Here is a 21209-nt window from a genome sequence, read left to right as displayed (position 1 = left end):
CAGCTGCACATTCCCCCTCCTTGTTGGTGAGCACAGGTCCACCATAGTCCCCTCGTCCCTGGCTCCTCTGTGAAACTTGAGTTCTTGTCTGGAATTCCTTTGTGCTGCCAGCCATTCCAGCCACAAAATGTACCAGCACAGGCTTTCCTCTGCAATAGCTGGCAGCAAAGCATTCTCCAGATTTACCAAGTAGAGCATCTGTTAAGAGAGGAAGTCCCTGGACATGCATCCATGAGCTACTATTGCATTCCAAAACTGCCACCAAAGCCTTCCTCAGCCGCCAACAGTAGATTTTACAGGTGCCATTGGAGTCCACATCCACCTTCAGACACCAATCTTCCCCAAAATCTTTACCAGTTCTTCAAAAAAAGCAGGTTGAAGAGGATTCCTGCAGCTAGCCCTCTTCTCCCTGGAATGGTCACATAGATAATGAACAGGAGACTTTGAGGACCTGGTAAAACATGGAAAAGATACTACAAACAACCCTTTTCAGACCCATTGGAAGTAGTCCTTAATAACACAGAAAATGCAGCTTTCATTCAACATCTGACCTCAATGCTATAAAGAAACACAGGAGTCCACAGGTAATGATCCAATTTGATTCTGCATGTTGATTAACAGTTAATTGCAATGTCTGATGTTACTTACACAGGTTGGAACTGAAGAAACCCAATGGCATAACTAGATTCCTAGGCATGTCCTGGATGTTGCTGCCTCTACCACAGCACCATGGTATAACATTAGAACATGCACTGTAATCACTCCTGGACAGGAGGCACTAAAACACAAATTAACACATGCAAGCCACCCTCTTCCACCCAAATCACACACAATTAAATTCCATCCATCACAATTCCTTCCAGAGTAAGAGGACACACAGTTGCATTAAAGGCGACATGATGGTGTCTGTTCAAGGTGATTCCAAACAAGGCTGGGCACAGGGAAACCAATGGATTTCCTTGGAGGAACAAAGAACTGAATGAAGAAGTCCTCAGATATGAACAGTAATACAGGCCAACTCCAGAGCATCAGCAGTCAGCCAAGACAGAGGACAGGTACAGCAAACTGTATCGCTTCCTATGGCCACAGTGCTCCTGCACCTTAACAGGCTGTCTGTCACTTTTTGTCACACTTGGTCACACACTGCCTCAAGCACAGCCTTCCTTTGCACCTCTGCAGTAGTACAGAGAGTGGGATTTCACTGCCACACCAGGGGTGGGCAGTTAAACGTGCTGGAGATCAAGTCTGCCAATGTAGGGAGAGCGGAAGGATCCCAGGTACAGGTGCCCGTTGTGCTCGTGCACCTCGCTGACATAAGCTACTGTCACTCCATTGGGATCATGGAAGCTTCTTTTGTAGGAGCCTGTCTCACTGAGTTCAACAACAAGGCTGTACTTGGGTACAAACTTTGTCACAGTTTCCTGACTCAGCAACTGGAAGAAAAGAAAAAGAAAGAAAATCAACAAAAGGTTTTGCTCTCCACAATCTGATCTCAGACATCTATACAGGCACAGACCACTCCACGCTCCTCAGAAGCAGCAGCTAAGAACACAAGGACACATTTTGAGTGAACACTCTTACACAGGGTTAAAACATCAATATCTGTAAAGCCAGCTTGAGAAGAAACAAAAGGATCAGCAGAAGCTCACTCAACTCCAGAGGCAGGCTGAAAGGCTGCCCACAAAAGAGACAGCAGCTTGCTCTGGTGCAGCTGATGCCAGGCTCCCCACAGCATCACTCAGAGCTCCTGCACTGCACCAGGAGAGACAGGGACAGCACAGACCTTGTTCAGCTGGAATGAAATCCTAAGCAATGCTTGCTCTTTTTTATTTTTTCAGAAGTATTTTCAAGTCTTTGCATTGTTTAAAAAGCACCATGCTGTTTCTTTAGCCCTTAAAAAAACACATTATCCTTGCTCATCCTAAAGCGGGGTGACACAAAAAACAGGCATAAGTGAACCAGAACAAAATGTCACCTAACACCATCCACAACGTGCACACTGTCTCCTAGGGTGCCTAGGGCAGTCATGGGAACAGCTCACACTTCCCAAATGCTCTTCAGACACCTGGCAATAAGCAGTTTAGGCACTTCAGGTGAAGTCTTCACATATCCAAATGCAGATCCTGTCTTGCTGCATGGTTAGAGAGAGTCTCTTTTTCTTTCCTAAGATCAAGATGGAAGGCAACTTAAGAGATGTGTACCTCCTACTCAAAGAAGCAAATGTTAAATTTTATTACCTATGAATATATAAAGGCTGTTCTAATAGGGGAAAGCAACAACAGTTTTAACCACAGCACCTAATGTTTTTTCAAATCTTCCTGTGAAGAGGAACAAACAGGACAAACAAATATTTATCACTTTCATTCCTCTACTAAAGGTGATATTTTTTTTAAAAAAGTTCTTTTTAATTTTTTTTACCTTAAATATCATGCTTTTTATCCATGTTTTTTCAGATAAGAAGTCCAACAAAGAAAATCCAGGATTGGGTCTCACAACTGCCATAGCTACCCAATATCCTCCAGAGCTGCTTAACCTGATATTGTCTGGAAGACCAGGCATGTTCTCAACAAACATATCTGCTCCACCTTTCATCAGCCCAGACACATAATACCTGAAAAGTACAGATAACAGATTAGAACATCTTAATCAGTTTAAATAAAAAATGAGTCCCAATATTTAATTATTTTTTTTTTCCTATTTGGTACAGGGAAATACAGCACTGCCACACATTTCTCCCCAGGAAAAAAGTCAGCTTACTCCACTGTGCTTAAGGAGCCCATGATGGAAAGATTATGCAACCCAAATGTTTAAAGTGAAATAAAAAATTAAGTATTGAGGAAGGTCACCTTCTTTGTCATTTTTAACTAGGCATAACTGAAGTGTAGGGTTTCTTCTGTCATTCCATTAATTTATTTAAACAATCCCTACACAGATTAGTAATAATTCCAAAGTCATACTTGCCTTCTGATTCTAGCCATGGTTGTCTCCTGCACCAGGACAAAGTCTTCTGCAGGAGAGAGCTGTACACCATTGGGAAACCTCAGCCCCACCATTAAGACTTTCACTTCTTTTGTCACTGTGTCATATTCAAGGAGGCTGAAAAGAAACCATTTTTGAGTGAAAGTAAATATTTATGCATCTGTGTTTCATTCTTCAGGCATTCCATCTTTTCTCACATGCACCACATTTAAGTTAAGAAGGCAGAATAGCCAGGAAGCATTTGTTTGTGAACACAAGAGAAATAACAAGGCACTTGAGAGTGGCAGCATTCATGAAGGATTTGGGCTGAACATAATGCTAACACCTTCACTTGCAAAACAAAGCTCCATGCCAGTTCTTTTGAAGGAAAAAGGGGAATCTCATTTATTTTGCTGCAGGTCTCATTAGCAACACCCACACAATTCCCTCACCCTCCCCTGCGCAGTGCAGCGTCTGCAAAGGTGGGTTTATAAAGAGAAAAAATGTGAAGATCAAGGAAGTGGTGAATTGCACTCCTACAGCTGAGCTGACAGCAAGTGAAATGCCCTGGGAAGGAGACACTTGCCGCCCATCATCTGTGCCTTCCATGAGCAGGAACAAGTAGTCTCGTCTTTGCCATTTACTGCTGGAGTCAGTGAAGTAGATCTTCCTCCCATCCCTGGTCACTGTAAGATCGTTTACAAATGACAACTTCTGGCCTTCTATCGGTGTTTTGGTTGACACAAGCATCTTTGTTGCACCTGGATACAAAAAGAAGGAAAAAAAACCACACACAATGTAGCCACACCAAAATGCATCTCTCCTCACTTTGTCTAGATTTGGGTTACAGGGAAGTGAAGAGCTTTTCACTACCACAGTGAGATCGAGGCAGAAACAAAAGTACAGCAAACATGACAAAAGGTTTTATGTATCAATCTTTTTCTTTTCCTTTTATGAAAACCAAAAGAGCTACAACAGAGCTCTATTCATGGATCCTAAGACAGCAATTTTAACAACAAAAACTACATAATGCCAGAAGATATATCACTGGTAGCTCTGATCCAGACAGCCAGACACAGAGAGGAAGTGATTGCTACAGGGAAATAAATATCAAGTTCTTGCATGACTCATTTCATCCAGACAGCTTCAAATCACTTTACAAGAAAAGACAGGCATTGTTTTGCCTGCAGCATCTGGCAAAATTGCAAACGAAGCCCAGATTTGTCAGTGGAAGAAAACTTTGGAGCAGAAAAGTCATACCTGTATCAGGATCAACTTCATAGAGTCCATAATAAGCATCTGCCACAAAGAGGGTGTTATTTGGCCCCACTCGCATGCCAAGTGGTCTTCCACACGTTGGCTCATCTTCACGGCCTCCTAGGAAACAATTTTAAAATGGTTTCCCAAACAGAAATAAATACAAGGCATTCAGGGTACCTGTACAGGTGTGCTGGGTCTGGCTGAGATGAAGAGCCCTCCCAGTGCTGTGCTTTGCACAGGCAGCTAAAAAGGTGTTTTGGCTGCTGCTGAGCAGGGCTGGCACAGCATCAGGCTCTCTCCAACATTCCCCTCTCCAGCAGGCTGGGGGTGGGCAAGATCCTGGGAGGGGACACAGCCAGGACAGCTGGCCCAAACTGACCAAAGGGACATTCAATGCCACATGGTGTCAGCTGAGATATGAAAGCTAAGAAAAAGGAGGAGGAAGGGGAACAACTATTATTTACATTTGCATTCCAAAATAAATTCTACACGTGCTGCAGCCCTGCTTCCTGAGAAGCAGTCAGATATCACTGGCTGATGGAAAATAAATAATAAAATATTTGAGGGTTTTTTTTTTCCCTTTGCTTGCACATGTGACCTTTGAGTCAAACTGTGGCTTATAAACCCTATGGCATACATATGGCACATACATTTATTTAAAAATTATTCCTACTTTACTAGGTGGGAATGAAGCAGGTATCCCTATGACATGTTTTCACCAGTCTAGAGATAATCATAGAATCTGTCAGGGCAGTAACTAACAGCTGCCCAAGCTGGGGTAAAATCAGAAAATTGCATTTAACAAAATGCTTCTTCTCTGAAAGAATCAGTTTTACTGCAGGTTTGGGGGAGGTGTGTGCACTCTGTCTTTTTAATTAAATAATTTTTAATTTAAAAAACCCATTATTTTTCTGAGAAGCTGCAACATTGTCATGAACAGCTAATTTCTAAACACAAAGACACTGAAGACTTCTACATGAGGAAGGGGAATTCCGCAAACCTGAATAATTTAGATAAATTCAAGGAGAAAATTGAGCCCTGAAGAGCTAAGAACTTCAGAACATCAGCAGTCTGAAAACCTTAGCAAGAGAAATTTTTGCAGAAGGCAGATGGCAACAGCCTTTCTACTTCCCAATTCAAGGAGCACAAAAGTCCAGGCTCCCCACTATCACTTTGGCCCCAAAGAACCAGGGCAGCACACCCTTCCCACCTCTCCCAAGCTGCTCAAGTCCAATGGAAATGAGCAGGAGAAAGGTGATTCTCCACACCCACCCACATTCACGCCTAAACCCAGCTTCCCATCAACTGTCCTACCAAGGCTGTTCTACTTATCAGGCTGCCAAGAGAGTGCTGCCAAGTCAGCCCAGAGTCTGTTCATGTGAGCATCCACGTAAAATCACACAGAATAAATTATGAATATATTAATGAGAGCTAATAGGGACAGCAACAGTTCCTGACATTAATTTCTAACTGGCAATCAGCACAGGGCTGCAGGACCTCAGGTGAGCTTCTGTATCATTGCCACAAACAAAACTCCCATCAGTCCCAACAACCACCAGCCAGGCTTCTGAGACTGCCCAGGCACTGCTGAGATGGACATTAAGCTACTCACAGAGATGGTTCTGTCATAAATAAGTTGCTACCAGTTTTCCTCACTCAGTTCCAGAAATCCCATTAAATGAAGCAAATAGTTCATTGAAAAAGAGGTGCAGAATTCCACAAGAAATAACAGCAATTTAGCAGTGAGGAAACAAAAATACGATGACCAGTGCTGGATCTCTGCTAAAGCAAGTGCAGCTACAACTCCCACTGTGCTTACAAACACAGGAAGGGAAATAGGTACAACAAGCTGCAAGGCAAAATTCCATAGATGGGGAAGGTGATATTTATATTCAAAAATCTCTAAGTACGTTGCTGTCCTGTCCTGGGTAACCCAAAAAATGTGTATTGTATTCATATCTTCCCTACACCAACCTGCCCAAGATGACCACTGCCCCTTTAGAACCCAGGAGCTGGAAGAACTGGGGTGTTTTAGCCCAGGCTCATGGAGGCAGGTGACCTGGGGTCCCTTTAAAAGAGAAGGAACAGGCACACAGAGCTCCTCTGTTCTCCTGAGGGCTTGGGAGCAGAGGCTGCAGCTTTTTTTGGCCAGGCTGCCAAGAAAGTTATCTGGGGCAGGTTCTCTGAGTCAAGGCAGTGCAAGGCAGCCTGGCAAGTTTGTTTATCTCCAGGCTTTGGAGGATTCTGTCACATCCTTCTGGCTGCTGTTGCCAGGGGCAGCCCCATTTCTGAGCCAGGGAGGACGTTTCCTTCAGACTTTTACTTGCTGCTGCCACCCAGGACAGCTCCACCAGCACCATCCCCTCTCTCCAGCAGTCCCAGCCACTGACCCAGTTCCAGCTGCCACTGTCAGGAGAGCTCCTCTCAGGTGGTGTGGAGCAGATGGACCAGCAGCATTTGACTGGTTTTGGACAGGATTCTTCTCTTTTGTCCATGCTCCCTGGTGGCTGTTGTTTGGTGGATGAGGGGGTTCTGTGGTCATGGAGGCTTGGTTGCTGTGTTGATTTTTCTTTGTCAACAAGATTCAGCATGTTTGTATCTAGTGGTTATTACTGTTATCTTGGGTGTTGCTTTATTTTTTAGTGAACTGCTATTTTTTCACTTACATCTTCTCAGGCATATCTCTCCTTATTGGTGAAAAAGTAAGGGTTAAAAATACAACGAGAGGTAACTCATTTTGGAGTGTCCTGTCTGTATAATTGTTTTAAGCCAAAATACTTTTCCACTCACAAATTAGCTCAAGTTCATTCACTCACACTTGCTCAGAAGTCCTCAGTTTTTATCAGGTGGCCCTTCAGCTCAGAAACTTGCTAACTTCAGCTTTCATAAATATTAGACCAGGTTGCTGCCCATTTTTTTCTTAAGACAGATGCTTTTTCTGGATGGACTAAAAGGAAAATGAATGTTATTTGTGGTGCACTTCACTCTTGTCTTCCTCCCAAGGTTAAGATGCATGATTTTCCACCAGCACATCATCCATGGTGAAGGCCTGGTAGTCATGACACAAACCTTCCTTGCATTTTTAAACTTTACAGCTGGAAGCTGTGTGCTTTGCTATCAAGACCACCCATTTCCATTCTTTTGGCCCTCTGTTCTACTCTTCCTTCCAACGTTCCAATGTTTTCACTCATACTTCACTGATACATTAATATTTCTGCTACAAATTTCTGCAGAGCAAGATGTGCACCTGCAATCCAGACTGAACACAGTTTAACCTTGACCCAGACATTTTCAAACACACTGTGCTCAGGAGCTGTCACTCACCACAAGGACCGTGGCCAATTCTGGCTATTGTTTGTATTTCCCCATCTTCAATTTTGATAATCTTCCCATCAGCTGTCCCAGTGAAGAAAACATCTGCAAAAACAACTTGTGTGATTAGGTTGATCACAAAACAATACTGGTAAGCATCCTTCTACTAGCATACAGTAGGGAATAAGGAGACTTCAACATTTATTCACAGAAAACTTATTCCCAGTCAGGTTGATTATTTCACTCATAGGTCAGCTGCCCCTTGCAGGAAGTTTTCCATAAAGAGTTTCCAACAAGACTGATGAAACCAGGCAACATAAAAAATCAATAAATTCAGGTAACCCCTTTAGCACATTGTTAACAGATACAGGAAAAAAAAGTGTAGTCTGAGGAAAGAATTTAGAGCAGCTTCTTACCAGGTAATGTAGTTTCTTACAAATATTTTACTAATAAATTAGAAGATAAGGTAGAAGGAATAAATGATATTGCACCTACTGAGCACCCAACTCTTGCACTGAAGGATCTTTCAGTAAGGGTTAAGAGTAGCTCCTAGCCTTACCCCTCCTTCAGGAGTCACAAGAAACAACTCCTGCACAATGCTGGGTTCCCACTACGAGGATCTCATGGCATTAGAAGCACAGGGAACTGATTAAGAAATTGCTCAGAGATGGCATGGGTTTGACTTGGGAAGAACCCACCTGCCACAAGAGGAAAGTACAGGATGGCACCTGTGTTGGTTAGATTTCTTGCAAGAAGAATCCAAGGTTTTAGAGTTATTAATATGGAATATGAGGGAGTAATGAATATGGGATATTATAATAGCATTAAAATATAACTAAGCTATTTAGCAATTTGAGATTTGTTTTCTGTCATAAAAGCAGGTATCAACACCACTAAACTCAGCTCACTCAGCAGCAATGAGCTTTAAAAGAACAGGCAGTAGCTTCTAAATATTAATGCCCAGTTAAGAGCTAGCCAAATGAAAAATGGGACCTCTTCCTCCAAATGTAAATAGCCCCTGACTCCATTGCTGATGCTCTCAGCACTGGAAGAGAGGGATTTTTAATGTGACAACAAGATTTATTTCAAACTCATGAAAGAAGAGAAAAACAGCATAGAGAACCTAGATTTTTCTCCATAACACAATTTTAGAAAACCTGCACATTGGAAATAACTCCCAGAGTTTGTTATCTAAGAGGTCTGCTGCTGAACAAACTCTTACCAATGGAAAAATGTTTAAAGAGGATTCTTTAGAAGCTGGTGTTGTCAGTGCTTACCCCCAATATTGACAATGGACTCTGGTCCAAGCAGCTGGTTTTCCCACAGCCGTTCAGCTTTCCGTAACTTGGTGTTGGGCTCTAAAACACCCGTCAGGAGGGGAGGCTCCTTCAAACTACAAAACAGGAGGAGCATGTGATCCTTTGCACAAAATGCAAACATTCTTGAGCAACACATTTCATCATTTTTCCCCCTAGTTTGCCAACTCCTGCACACCTGACCTATGCTTTACATAAAGCATATTTCACAAAGTGTTGCAGTAGCTTGAGCACTTGGCCTTCAGGGAAAATGCAGTTCTTGTCTCACACAAGGCAAGAGTGCACCTGTGCAATTACAAGCTGCACTGACAGCTTGGGTAGCAGACAATAATTTTCCAGATTAATGATTAAAGACAGTAATTCAGCTCATTCCATGATCAGCAGGGACATATAACTGCACAAGATGGCTCAGAAACAGACTGGGTGTGGATAACATTGCAATCACCCCAATTTCTCAATCCAAACAGAACCACTTGGCACTGCTAACTCTTGTTTGCTGAAACACAACAACAGAGCACACAGGAGAAGTTAGGCTTCCAGAACATTTGCTTCAAAACAGAACAACCTTTTACCTTATGGGCTGAGGGTCTACAGGACAATCCAGGAGAACAGTCACTCCAAGCAGGGGCACAGCCACAGACACAGCCAAAGTCAGGAAGGTAACACGGAACACCTTGCTGCTGTAAGTACTGCCAAAACCAGAAAGAAATAGGATTAACATAATTTTCAGATACAGCAGTCCTCAAAATATCTGTAGCAGCCTCTTTTCTTCAGAAAAGGAAACAGTAACACTGTTGCACAGCCACCATCCTCACCTTCAAGGTCCATTTTGAACATATTAGGACAAGAGGAAGGTCTCAGGGTACTGGCATGAAAGGCTGAGCATTTTTATGTGAAGGTTTCATTCATGCTACAAGTTACAGCTGACTAAAATAGAAACAAGAAAAAAAATAAGCCAAAACAAAACAAACCACCTGAGAAACAGGATGTTTTGGTTGTGGTTTGGGTGGGGATTTTTTAACTTGATCTTTAGTTTTGGTAATGGTTTCTATCCAGCACAAGTTTTGAATAAAAACTTCCACTAAAACAGCTAACACAGAGGAATGTGTGCTTAACTTAGTGAGCACTGGTTTGAAACTCAAACACCAGAACACAAAAGCAATTAATTATTTTCTCTTTACGCATTAAGCACACAATAAGTAAAAATTTCTTCCAAATGAGAAAACCATATTTTCCTCTCTACAAGTTTTAGAGGAATCAATCAGGCATTTACAGAGAAAAGCAGAGAGCCAAGCTCAACAAATCCTAGCCCTGAACTGGAAAAGCAGCTGTCTAATTTTAGACATTCACTGGCCCAGCCACACAGGCTCCTTACAGGATCAGTCAAATAAAGACAAACAGTGCCTGGTGGTGCTGCACTAATCCCTGGACCACTTCCACTCTTTTGTCCTTCATTAGTCAATCATCCAGACAGCAGGAAATATGAACCACTTCCCAGAGCACAGAAATCCCAACTGGGCAGCTACACACATGCACTTGTACTGGTATCAGCATCAAGGTAACCTTTGGGATTATCAGCGAGAACAGCAAGGACAGAACTAGGCATTAGGATTTAAGCACTTCCTATTTTAACAGTAGGTGTCTTGAGGAAGCAAAAACCTCCCAGTCTTGTGTCCCCTGGGATCTGGAATTGAGAGCAGGGTGTATGGATAAAAGGCAATCCCCAAGTTTACAGAAAGATTTCAGCCCTTAGCCTGGTCTGTCCACTGTCTTTCAAGAGATGGAAGCTCAACAATATAAGATTAAAAGTACTGTCAGCAGACACCTGAGCTCCTCTGTGACAGCTGAGAAAGAGCTCACACAAAAGGAGCTGGAAATGAGCAGAAATAGAATGGGAACTCATCTGCCAAAGCCAACCTAATTAAAGCTCCTAAAAGCATGACTTAAGTAAGGGCCATATTTCTGATCCTCAAGCAAACTTGCAAGGAGCTCACAATAAAGAAAAAAGGCAGGAAGAATAAGGTGGCAAGCAAACTCACACTTCAAGCCTGCAAATTGCAAGACCTAGTTTAGACACTGCTGAAACCACAAGAATTTAAATTAAACCAAAAAGCTTTACCAAAAAATAAATAAATAAACTAAAAAGTCATCTACTCAGAATCCTTCTTAATCTACACAATATTGAATAGTGACAACTGTCAGTCACTGGAGAGAATCAGAGAATCACTGAGGCAAAGTTTCACCAACAGAACACCTTAGTCAATTGTGTCTGTGATTAATCCTACATGGCCTGCAGCCACAAATCTCAATAAAGCAACCTACCAGGACTCCAGCTACAATTACAGCAATCTAGTTGTTACTACCAACTAAAAAGCCAAGCCATTAAACCAGCTCTTGAAGACAACAGTAAGCTGGCAGGATGCTACTACGGGTCACCACAGGCCAGGCTGCCTCATCCCCTGGCAGAAGAGCTGCTGGGCAGGAGAGAAAAGCATCTGTCCTCAAGAGTTTCTGGCTACCAGCCAGAAAAAGGCCAGGCCCAGGAATTTCCTCGGCTGTTTTCACACAGAGCAGCCCCAGTGAACACTCTGGGTCAGTGACAGAGCCCTGGAAATTCAATGGATTTGAACACCAAGGGAGGCTGAAGGCAGGAGGAGCATTCTCTCAAGCTCAGAGATGCTGATGCTCTCTCCTCCAAAACCAGGGACCAGTGCAAGCCATCAGTCTTTCATTCTCATGACCCTGAAGGGCAGAGATAAGGATCTGCAAAGTACTCAAATCAGAAGAGCTATAATAGATGGTGAACAAAAGTATTACAAGTCATCAGCTACCTTATGCAATGAAAGGCAAAGTAAACACTAGCACTTCCTTATTACAGCTACTGCCTTTAATCACAATGAAGTGGTTTTTCTGTGAAATTCCTAAACAGAAAATGGCAAACAGAATCTTTTTTTTCTAACTTAGCCACAAACAGACTGTTTATCAGGTCTGACACGCGTCGATCAGCCGAAAACCTGCAGATTACTCTCTAAACTATTACCAAGACGTGGACACACTAACCACAGTAACACAGGACTTAATCACACCCACACCAAACCTGTACAAGCCGCACTGGGATAAGTGTTACTGCTTGCCTGGCAAAAGATAAACGGGAGAGAGGAGAGAGAGAGGGGAAAGAAGAGAGGGGAAGAGAGAGGGGAAGAGAGGGAGAGAGAGGGGAAGAGAGAGGGGAAGAGAGAGGGGAAGAGAGAGGGGAAGAGAGAGGGGAAGAGAGGAAGAGAGAGGGGAAGAGAGGAAGAGAGAGGGAAAGAGAGGAAGAGAGAGGAAGAGAGAGGGGAAGACGGGAAGACAGGGGAAGGCAGGGGAAGGCAGGGGAAGGCAGGGGAAGGCAAGGGAGGACCAAACCGATTTTTTTGTTGTTAAAAGCTGTTCCTGCAGGTCGGCAGAGCAGGTGAGCGCCGTCCCAGCCCCTCCTCACCGTCAGGAGGAGCAGGGGCCCAGGGGGTGCCGACACCCGCGGGTGCCCGGCGCCGGCCGAGCCGGCAAACCGCGGCTCCGCTCCGGTGCCCAGCCCCGGGGCGCCGCGCACCGGAACCGCGGCCCCGCCCCTCGCGACAGGCCACGCCCCTCCAACCCACTGCCACGCCCATCATGGGACCACGCCCACTCATCAGGACCGCGCCCTTCAATACCTCTTTCTGGGCAAAATAAGCCGAAAAAAGGACACACGTTAACAGAGTATTAACCCTTAAAAGCAACAGCCTGTTGCATATTCATACAATTCATACATGATGCAAAATTCCATTCAATCAAAGGATTCTGTCTGGTCAGTGTCAGCTTCTCCCTCTGAATCCTAACTGCATCTTCAGGGCTGAGTGAGGCAGGAAGAACTCAATAAGAGAGCAATAAATTCTTTTTCTCTGAAAGATTTAGGTGTCCTGTGGCTGCTATCTTGGTGAGAGTCCTCTTTTAAAAAAAAGTATCTTACATAGCATAGTTTCTATTATGTTACAATCTAAAACTGCATTTAACACACTACTTAAGAAAATTAATACAGCATAACTTTCTAACATAACACATACAATAATCATTTTAATATTTGTGAAAAGCCAATAACAAAATATGCATTTTTCACAAGAAAGTTTTGGATTTTTGTCATGTGGACACGCTGCCATGCACAGTGTGGCTCTTGCTCATTCACTGGGCCTCAACTGCAGATATTTTTTGGGATTTTGCTGTGTATCTGAGCTTTTTAAACAGATTTCACTGGCAGAACAGTGTTTCCTGTCACCTTTTCTTTGTAACCACAAGAAAGGCACAAACAAATTTCCCCTTTTATATGAAAACGTCTTCAACAAAAATAATATGATGGACAGGATAATATGATTTTCTGATTAACTAAACTTTTACTGACTCTCACCATAGTCAGGTTACTTGGGTTTCCTTTTCCTGCTTGAAGCCAAGGTTTAGTTTCAGACTAAGGAAGCTCCTCTGGGTGGGGTGACTGACAGCATTCAGGGCAACCTCCTTCTGCAAGGAGTCACCAGAGCACAGCTCCCTGCCACTCCAACGGCAGGGAGACGGGAATGTCGACGTGGGAATGTGCTCAGCAAGTTTTTGAAAACAGCTGTTGGACTGCCTGCACATCTTCAGGTGGAAAAAGCAAACTCCGGTGTGGGAAGAGCTGCCCTTGCAGCAGTGTTGGAGTCAGGATTCCAGCCCGCAGCAGTTTGCAGGAGGTGTTTTACAATGCTTGAAGTGGGGGCACAAATTCACTGCTCTCCCCGTGCACTGGGGGATGCTGCTGCTGCTGCTGCTCTGGTTTTGTGTGTTCCAGATTTATCTGCTGCTGCACAAGGCTGTTGAAATGTCATTCAGAGGCCTTGCCTTTCAGCAACAGACCTTGACCAATGGTAACTTCTGCTTATTTACGTGCTGAACTTTATGTGCATTTGATTTTGAAACAGCTCCTTTTAATACAAACAAGCCTATGCACTAAAATGAAAATTTTGCTTAAAATTAAGTAGTGCATTTTAGTCCCAATTCATGGTGATGTCTGATAAAAAACCCACATTGATTTATCCTATTAAGTACATGTGCAAATTTGCTGAAGTTCCTTTTGTATACATTTTGCTTACAGAAAGTTCCTTACCACTGCTAATAAAAGTTTGCTTAAATTACATTTACCATAGCTCAAGAACACCTTTTTGGAGACACAGTTCCTGTCTCTTGTGGCATGAAAGCTGTTTTGGGGAGTGTGTATAAACCCCCCCCAGTGTGAGGATGGAGAACATATTGCACTGTCTGTACATAACTGTTTTCTCCTGGGGAAGGTCTTCAGTATTAGCAGAAGAAGACACTTTGATAGTGCTTTTACATTTTTAATATTTCCTAAAATCTTAATCAATGACATTTTTTGAGAGGTTTTGTTTTCAAACATCTGTTTTACCTTTTAGCATGTAACAACGAAAGACATAACAATGTTGTGGTATATAATTAAAAAAAATAAATAAATTTTGTGCCCCATTGTGCGAGTGACACAAGATTTAGAAGAAAAACCTGAAATTGCCAAGCTGGATTGGTGCTCCTGTTGCGTTTTTTGAGGGGTGTGTGTGCGTGTCATATTCCTTTGGTACCTTGAAGCAGTTTGTTCCCCTGCCACCTGAACCGGGATGGGGAAACACACGATCCGTTTGCAGTCACAGGCAGAAGGGATTGCAGCAAAACCTCTTCATCCTTCCCAGCGCTGCAGATCCAATTGCAGACGCTTGGTGGGGCAGGATATTTACAAATTGCTTGTCACCGCACGCTGTTGGCTCTGCCTCTTCACGCCTGGTAGAAAAGCACATTTATTTTCAATTGTTTTTCTGCTTGCCCTCTCTACAGAAGATTGTAGGAGGGCAAGGGTTCAGGCAGTTCATGAAGCCTTCAGTTCCCTCCTTGCCCACGGTGAGAAAGAAAGCTGCACATCCAGCTGTAGTGCCCTAAAGAATAACTGCTGGATCCTAAGCCCATGCTGGGCACCTGTGTGAATTGCAAATGGACACGACTTGCAATTGAAAATGGGGAATTTTGAGGCAGTAGTATTTCCCCTGCAAAATACTTCTTCTGTGGGAGACACAGTGTGGAGAAAATGTCACTCTGCACATTTAGCTGTACTAAATGCCTTTGCAGATGTTCAGAAGAGATATTGAACGTCAATATTAAATATTTAATATTGATCCAAAGGGTGAGAGACATGGCTGATCATATATTAACCAGTGGGAATGGGGTCCAACATATAAACAGGGAAAGACACATACAGCACCTCTACATAACCAGATGTTCCCATGATCCATGTGTCTGGAGATCCCTGAGGCTTGGACTCTGCACACATGAGTTTTTCTGCTCTTCCTATGACAACAATCCCAGAAATCTTCCTTATGGTGCTTGTCTTCTCGGCTGCAGCTGTGTATTAGTACATTTAGTCAGCCTAAGGACCTTCTTTGTCCTGCATTTCAAAAGAATGTCTGTATTTCTCCTGTATTTCAAAGGAATTCATGTATTTCTGTATTACAGAAAGAGAACTACCTAAACCTTAGAATCAGGTGAAGTGAATTCCGTCAGAAGTACTGTAATACATGGCAGATACTTAGGAATAGAGGTGGAAATTAATGAGCAGAGAAAGGGAAAAAAGTTGTACTTTCTGTAACCAAAATTATACAAAAGGAATTTCAGCAAATTTGCACATGTACTTAACAGGCTAACATTTGCAGAATTTCAAACCATTTGTTGTTGACAACAATGCTTTTAAAAAAACACTAACCCATGCTGTAACTATAATAATGCAGCCTTTATACTGGCAAGAGAGTTGATGGTCCTGCTCCTGCAAATTTCTTCAAATATAATGATGATGCAAGGATCCAAAGCAGAACTATTTCATGCTCTTTCCAAGTTCTGATTTTATAATCTTATCAAGACTGTGAAAGCAAAGTGATGCTGTATACAGAAGATGGGCATTAGAGTCATACAGCAAATTCAGCACGTTTATATCTGCTTCACAGGGCCTTCAGGGAACGGAACTGTGCCAGGCCAGAAATTCCAGATTCCCACCAAAACAAATGGGAATTGCAAATCCTAGTATCAAATAAGACTGAACCTGTGGAAATGCAAATCTGAAATGATTGAGAAGGACATTATACCTTCAGCAGTCCTTGACTGTACATCTCTATGGTTAGTCTAAAACTCAGATGCAGAAGAGCATGAAAATCTACAGCTGAATGAAGAGATGGTTTCAAATGAGAGAAGCAGCACAGCCAGAAGGTGGAGGACAGTGATTCTGCCCCTCCACGCCATTGACATTCCACCTGCAGCACTTCATCCGGCTCTGCTGGGCTCCCAGCACAGACAGCAAGAACATGGATGGGCTGGAGCAGGTGCTGAGGGACACCAAGATGCTGGGAGGGCTGGAACACCTCTCCTGCAAGGAAAGGCTGAGACAGCTCAGCTTCTTCTGCCTGGAAAAGAGACTGAGGCTTAGGCTTGCCCAAACTGTGGCCTTCCACTGACGGCAACCTACAGGAAAGCTGGACAGGGACTTTGTACAAGGGCAGGGACAGGGCACGGGATAATGGATCCAATTGGAAAGAGAATAGGTTTAGATGAGGGATTCAGAAAAAAGACTCTCCTGGAACAGGTTGCCCAGAGAAGGTGTGGATGCCCCATTCCTGACAGTGGTCAAGGCCAGGCTGGATGGAGCTCTAGATAAGCCAGCCTAGTGCAAGGGGTCCCCAGCCACAGCAGAGGGATTGCAACAATGTGGTATTTCAGCCAAAATATATTTCCAAGCCAAACCAGGCCATGACTCCATGATTCTGGGATACTCCTCATCCTCTGGCAGAAAAAGAAACTTGGAACCGAATTCCACATTGCAGACTCCGTCTCTTGGCAGCCTGCAACTGCCTCGACAGAGGATGAAAAGAGATGACATTACTGACATGATTTCCCTTTTCTACTTGAAAATTAAATGCTGCACTCCTGTCCACTCTGGCACAACCACCCGAACAGGGAATTCTTCCCAGGGAAATGCCTCATCTCACCCAAGGAAGAAGAAAGCCACAAGCTACACTTTTGTAGTATTGATTTATTCGGTTTTTTCTTCTTCGGCTGTCTCCGTCCCGGCTGTGGCACCGCTGGAGGTGCCGCTCGCTCTGCTGCTGGCGGAGCAGCGCGGTCCTTCAGCTCTGCCTGGCACGGGCTTTGGTCTGCAGGCACTTTCCTTTCCACAGCAATGAGGACATCGTCAGGGGCTAGCTCTTCTTCCCACCCTGGGTGTCTCAAGGTGAGGATGCACCTTCTTACAAACGGTGGCCCTTTTCTACAGGAAACAAAATTCAGCCCCCAGTGTTTCGAGGTCGGGTCAGAGGTGGAGTCTGGAGCTCCAAGAGCACGCAGAGTCCGAGTTACTGGACTGTTGATGTTTGCAATATTTAGAGGCTGCCTATATGCATGTACTCACAAAAGCTTTGCCTCCATCTGGATTAGCTCTCCTTCCTCTGAGCCCCACATGCAGCAGGGAGAAGGAGAATGGGAAAAATGGCACCGTCAATGATGATGACAGAAGAAAAAAAGAGGAGTTGAGTTCAGAGGAAAAAGGATGTAAGGTAAGGAGACCAAGCTAAGTCCTGTGTGGTAGATTTTTGGTTCATGTGCTGTAGGCATAGCTCTGAGAATTTTTCCTGTGGTGTGGGCCCAGGGAAGCATCTGACCCAAGGAAGAGTTCACTGGCTTCAAGCTGTGTCCAGAGGGAAGGGATGGCAGGTGGCCATGGGGAAAGCAGCCCAGAGCCCAGGCACACAATTGCCTTTGCAGCAGGGCCAGGACGTGCAGTTGTTTTGGGTGCAGGAGGTGGCAGATGAACAACAGCTTTGGTAGACAATATGTCCAGTCCAAGGCTTGGGCACTTGATTTCAGCCTTGCAGAGAAAGGGCCCAATGTATACCTGACAGGAACTGACCCTTTCAATGAACTTTGAACAGGTCGTGATTTGGCTCTCTAGCTGGGCCAGAAATTGTGGGATACAAGGATGGGTGTGCATCTACCCCCAGTGCCTCATCCCCCATTCCTGGCCCTGGCATGGGGGCCCTGGCGCAAGCTGGGCAGGCAGAGACCTTGCAGAGAGCAGCAGGGCAGGGAGCTCTGCTGAACTCCCTACAAGGCAGTGAGGCTGAGATGATGGATGTGGGGGAGCTGGAGAGCAGCGAGCATCCCGAGAGCTCAGCAGCAGCATCTGGGCTCCAAGGCTGCTGGGGAAGTGTAGGAGGGAAGGGCAGCAGCAGCAGAAATGAGGGGCTTGAGACAAGCAGGTTTGGACATGCTGCAGAATGGCTTTGTGGGGATTTGGCTGGAGATCAGCACTGGCTGTGAGACACGTTAGGGGCAGGGAGAGAACAGTGATCTAAACCCACTGCCATGGCATCCAAAAGGCCAGGGGAGGCAGTGGCACCCCAGAACACCTTGATGTCAAACGTGTGGATGCCAGCTGGGAATGCAGCCACACTTGCAGAGCAGTGAGCAAGAGGTGAGCACAGAACTCATCTAGGTAAAAAACTTTTGATTAGACAGGATATTTTGGATCCATTGTCCCCCAGACATGTCAGTGTGTGGCCCTGTTGTCATGACAAGTTAAAAACATCAGCACAAATGATACAAAGAAAGCTTGGCAAAAGAGGAAGAGGAGAGGACCAGCGAGGAAGGGATGTGGTGAGACACTGGCACATCAAGTGAGCTGCACTCCCATAATCTCCAGGCTAGCAGATCCTGGTCTCACATTCTCCTTTGGTTTATTTAATTTTTTTTTTTTTTTAGTTTTTTAAAATCATCAAAATAAAATATATACAATTAAAATATGTCATCAACATTTAAATACACAATCAAACACATTTATTCAAAACTATCAGAACATAGATACATCTATAAATATGAAGCCTAAACCTATTCCAAACTCCTAACTCCTATCACAGATGAATCCTCTTGCGGATGAATCGTCTTCTTGATAATCCTAAAGCCTAAATCCTAACTTGAAACATTCTTTGGACAGTGGGTAGCTTCTTCCTGATCTTAGAGGAAAGAGCACTTCTGGACTGGAGGCAAGGACTTTCTTGGTAAGGAAATATCGGAAATGTCCAGAGAAAACTTCTTGGGAAGACTGTAGCCGGTCAGATCTTTGGAGACACAAAGTTTAACAGAGCCTGGAATGCAAACCTAAAGCATCTGAAGCCCTGTATTACATGGGACAGATTCCTTGGAAGCTTCTAAACAGCTGCACAGAAAAACATGCTCCTGCTGGCAGCCACTTGAAGCAGACCAGGGGGAAAACCCTGCCCCACTTCCACAGAGCTGCCACAGGAACAGCCTGGCCTCTGGGCTGCCCTGGGACAGCAGGGAGCCCAGAGCCCTGTGCTCTCCACCAATGCCTCAGCTGCACATGCACCCTGCTGCTGCTCTCCCTGCCCCACAGCTGAGCAGCCCTACAGCTCCACGGGGCACTGCCAGCAGCACAGCTCATTGCAGGGGCACATACAGGCCACAGCTGTTCCCTGACAATGTGCACAGCCTCTCTGGGCTGCCACAAGGCCCTTCCTCCCAACACAGAGCATCCTAGCTCCCACCTCACCTCTGTGTGAGGCTGAGCCATGCTCACAAGGGAAGAAGTGAGTTTACTGAACTCCCAGTTTTATCATCACATTTCATGGGTGTCACACTCAAGAGGTTTTTGTAATTTTTGAGAAATGGTTTGGGGTGTTTTTTTTTTTTTTTAGAACTAGCCTGTGTTTAAATCCCCCAAGCAGTATTGAGTTAGCAAGTCTGAAGGGAAGGATGGAAGGCTTCATTGGTAAGAGGGGAAAAAAGATTCCTTCTCGAGGCTGGCCTTCTCTGAATCGGCTAGAGAAACCCACACAGCTCTGACTGCTATTTCTGCAAACCACAAAGACCTCTCAGACACCAGGCAGCCTTATTGCTGTTTCTATAGCACCATAACACTATCCTCAATGTTGGACCCAACCAGCAAGCAGAGGAAAAATGGGACATTTATCTGTAGTGACACCCGACACTGATGGCAGAGAAAGCTACAGGACTTGCAACCCATGCCCATGTCCAGTTTGGGGTCAGCTGTGGCCACAGTCCCTGTCCTGGCTGACAGCATGAGGGATTTGGCCACTGTCAAAAGGGAGAGAGCAGCGAAAACTAATGATAGAATGTTGTGATGCCATGGGTGTGCTTGCAGGATCATCTGTAGCTGTCGGCCACCTACTCTGACACAGAGCCAGCACTGACCACCATGGACCAGGTTTCCCTGAACTCTGGGGGGATTTTTTTCCCATTGGCTTTGGCCTTTTAGCTCCCTTGTAGCCTCACCTTTTCCTTCAGTGGTCTTTCCTTTTCCGGTAAAATCCATCTTCAAACCCGTGCTTCTGCCTGGCAGAAGGATCTGGGTTTGAATCTGGGATAACTCTCAGAGTTGACAGCGACGGGAGCTTGGTACCCAGCCTCAGAACAAGGTCGGGTGGCTCCGATCGCCAGCGCCCGGCACAGACAGGCAGAGCCAGACGCGTCTGCTGCCGCTGTGGCCGTGCCAACCACAACCTTCACAGCCTTCACAGCCCCAGCGTGGGGCTGCCCCTTTGTGACACACTCACCATGGGTCTCTCATTTCCATGGCTGCAAAACCCCACCCCAACTCCATCCCCTTCCATTCCCTTCCCAAGGGGAACCAGCCCTAAGCCCAGCCTGGCCAGGCCTGAGGGTTTCACACTGTCTAGGATGTCAACCCTTTCCAAAGCTACTTTTGAAGGCCTTTATCTCTGTAATTCCCACTCAGTTCTGGGTTGCAGCTTGTTGGTGTGGGATTTTGTTCATTTCTCTTCACATCAAAGTGATGGGACACAAACAATGGCACTGGGCATTGAAAGTAAAAGAAGCTTTGCACTCCCCAGTAGATGATCTCAGAATTCAGTTGGCCAAGAGCTATAGGGAATAAATTCACCATCCAAACATTCCTCTTTTGTTCTACTTCATTGTTCCAGGCATGCATTTCCGTGTTCAGTGGGCAGGTATGATCCATGTATCTGTAGAGTGTAAATTTGCCATGCAAAGTTCTCCTTCATTGTGTCTGGGGTTTATTCCTGCTTGCTTTCCTGCAGACATACCCAAACCCAACATTACAACACCTGCCTCAAAGCAATTCTCATTTTGACTGTCCCTGAAAATCCAAAACTATCCTCAGTGCTTTTCCCTGTCCCCAGGGACGGGCTCCGAGGTTGGGCTCTCACCTGCAAGGAATGAAGAAGAGTGGCTGCACTTGCCAGTGGCCCCAGGGTCTTG

At 44.8% G+C, this 21209-nt stretch overlaps 1 protein-coding gene across 1 annotated transcript; it reads right to left on the bottom strand.

The window, feature by feature from the left end:
• Positions 1-585: 585 nt before the first annotated feature.
• Positions 586-20544, bottom strand: LOC120500927 (adipocyte plasma membrane associated protein). Its single transcript, XM_039706443.1, has 9 exons — positions 20525-20544; positions 9419-9535; positions 8808-8923; positions 7543-7635; positions 4219-4335; positions 3545-3719; positions 2962-3096; positions 2419-2611; positions 586-1433 (listed from the first exon to the last, which is right to left on the bottom strand). The coding sequence occupies exons 1-9, from the start codon at positions 20542-20544 to the stop codon at positions 1224-1226; spliced, it is 1176 nt and encodes a 391-aa protein (XP_039562377.1). The 3' UTR covers positions 586-1223.
• Positions 20545-21209: the final 665 nt, after the last annotated feature.

Source organism: Passer montanus, unplaced genomic scaffold, assembly GCF_014805655.1.
Source record: "Passer montanus isolate IOZ18808 unplaced genomic scaffold, ASM1480565v1 scaffold192, whole genome shotgun sequence".
Taxonomy (NCBI): domain Eukaryota; kingdom Metazoa; phylum Chordata; class Aves; order Passeriformes; family Passeridae; genus Passer; species Passer montanus.
This window is presented reverse-complemented; position numbering and strand designations above follow the sequence as displayed.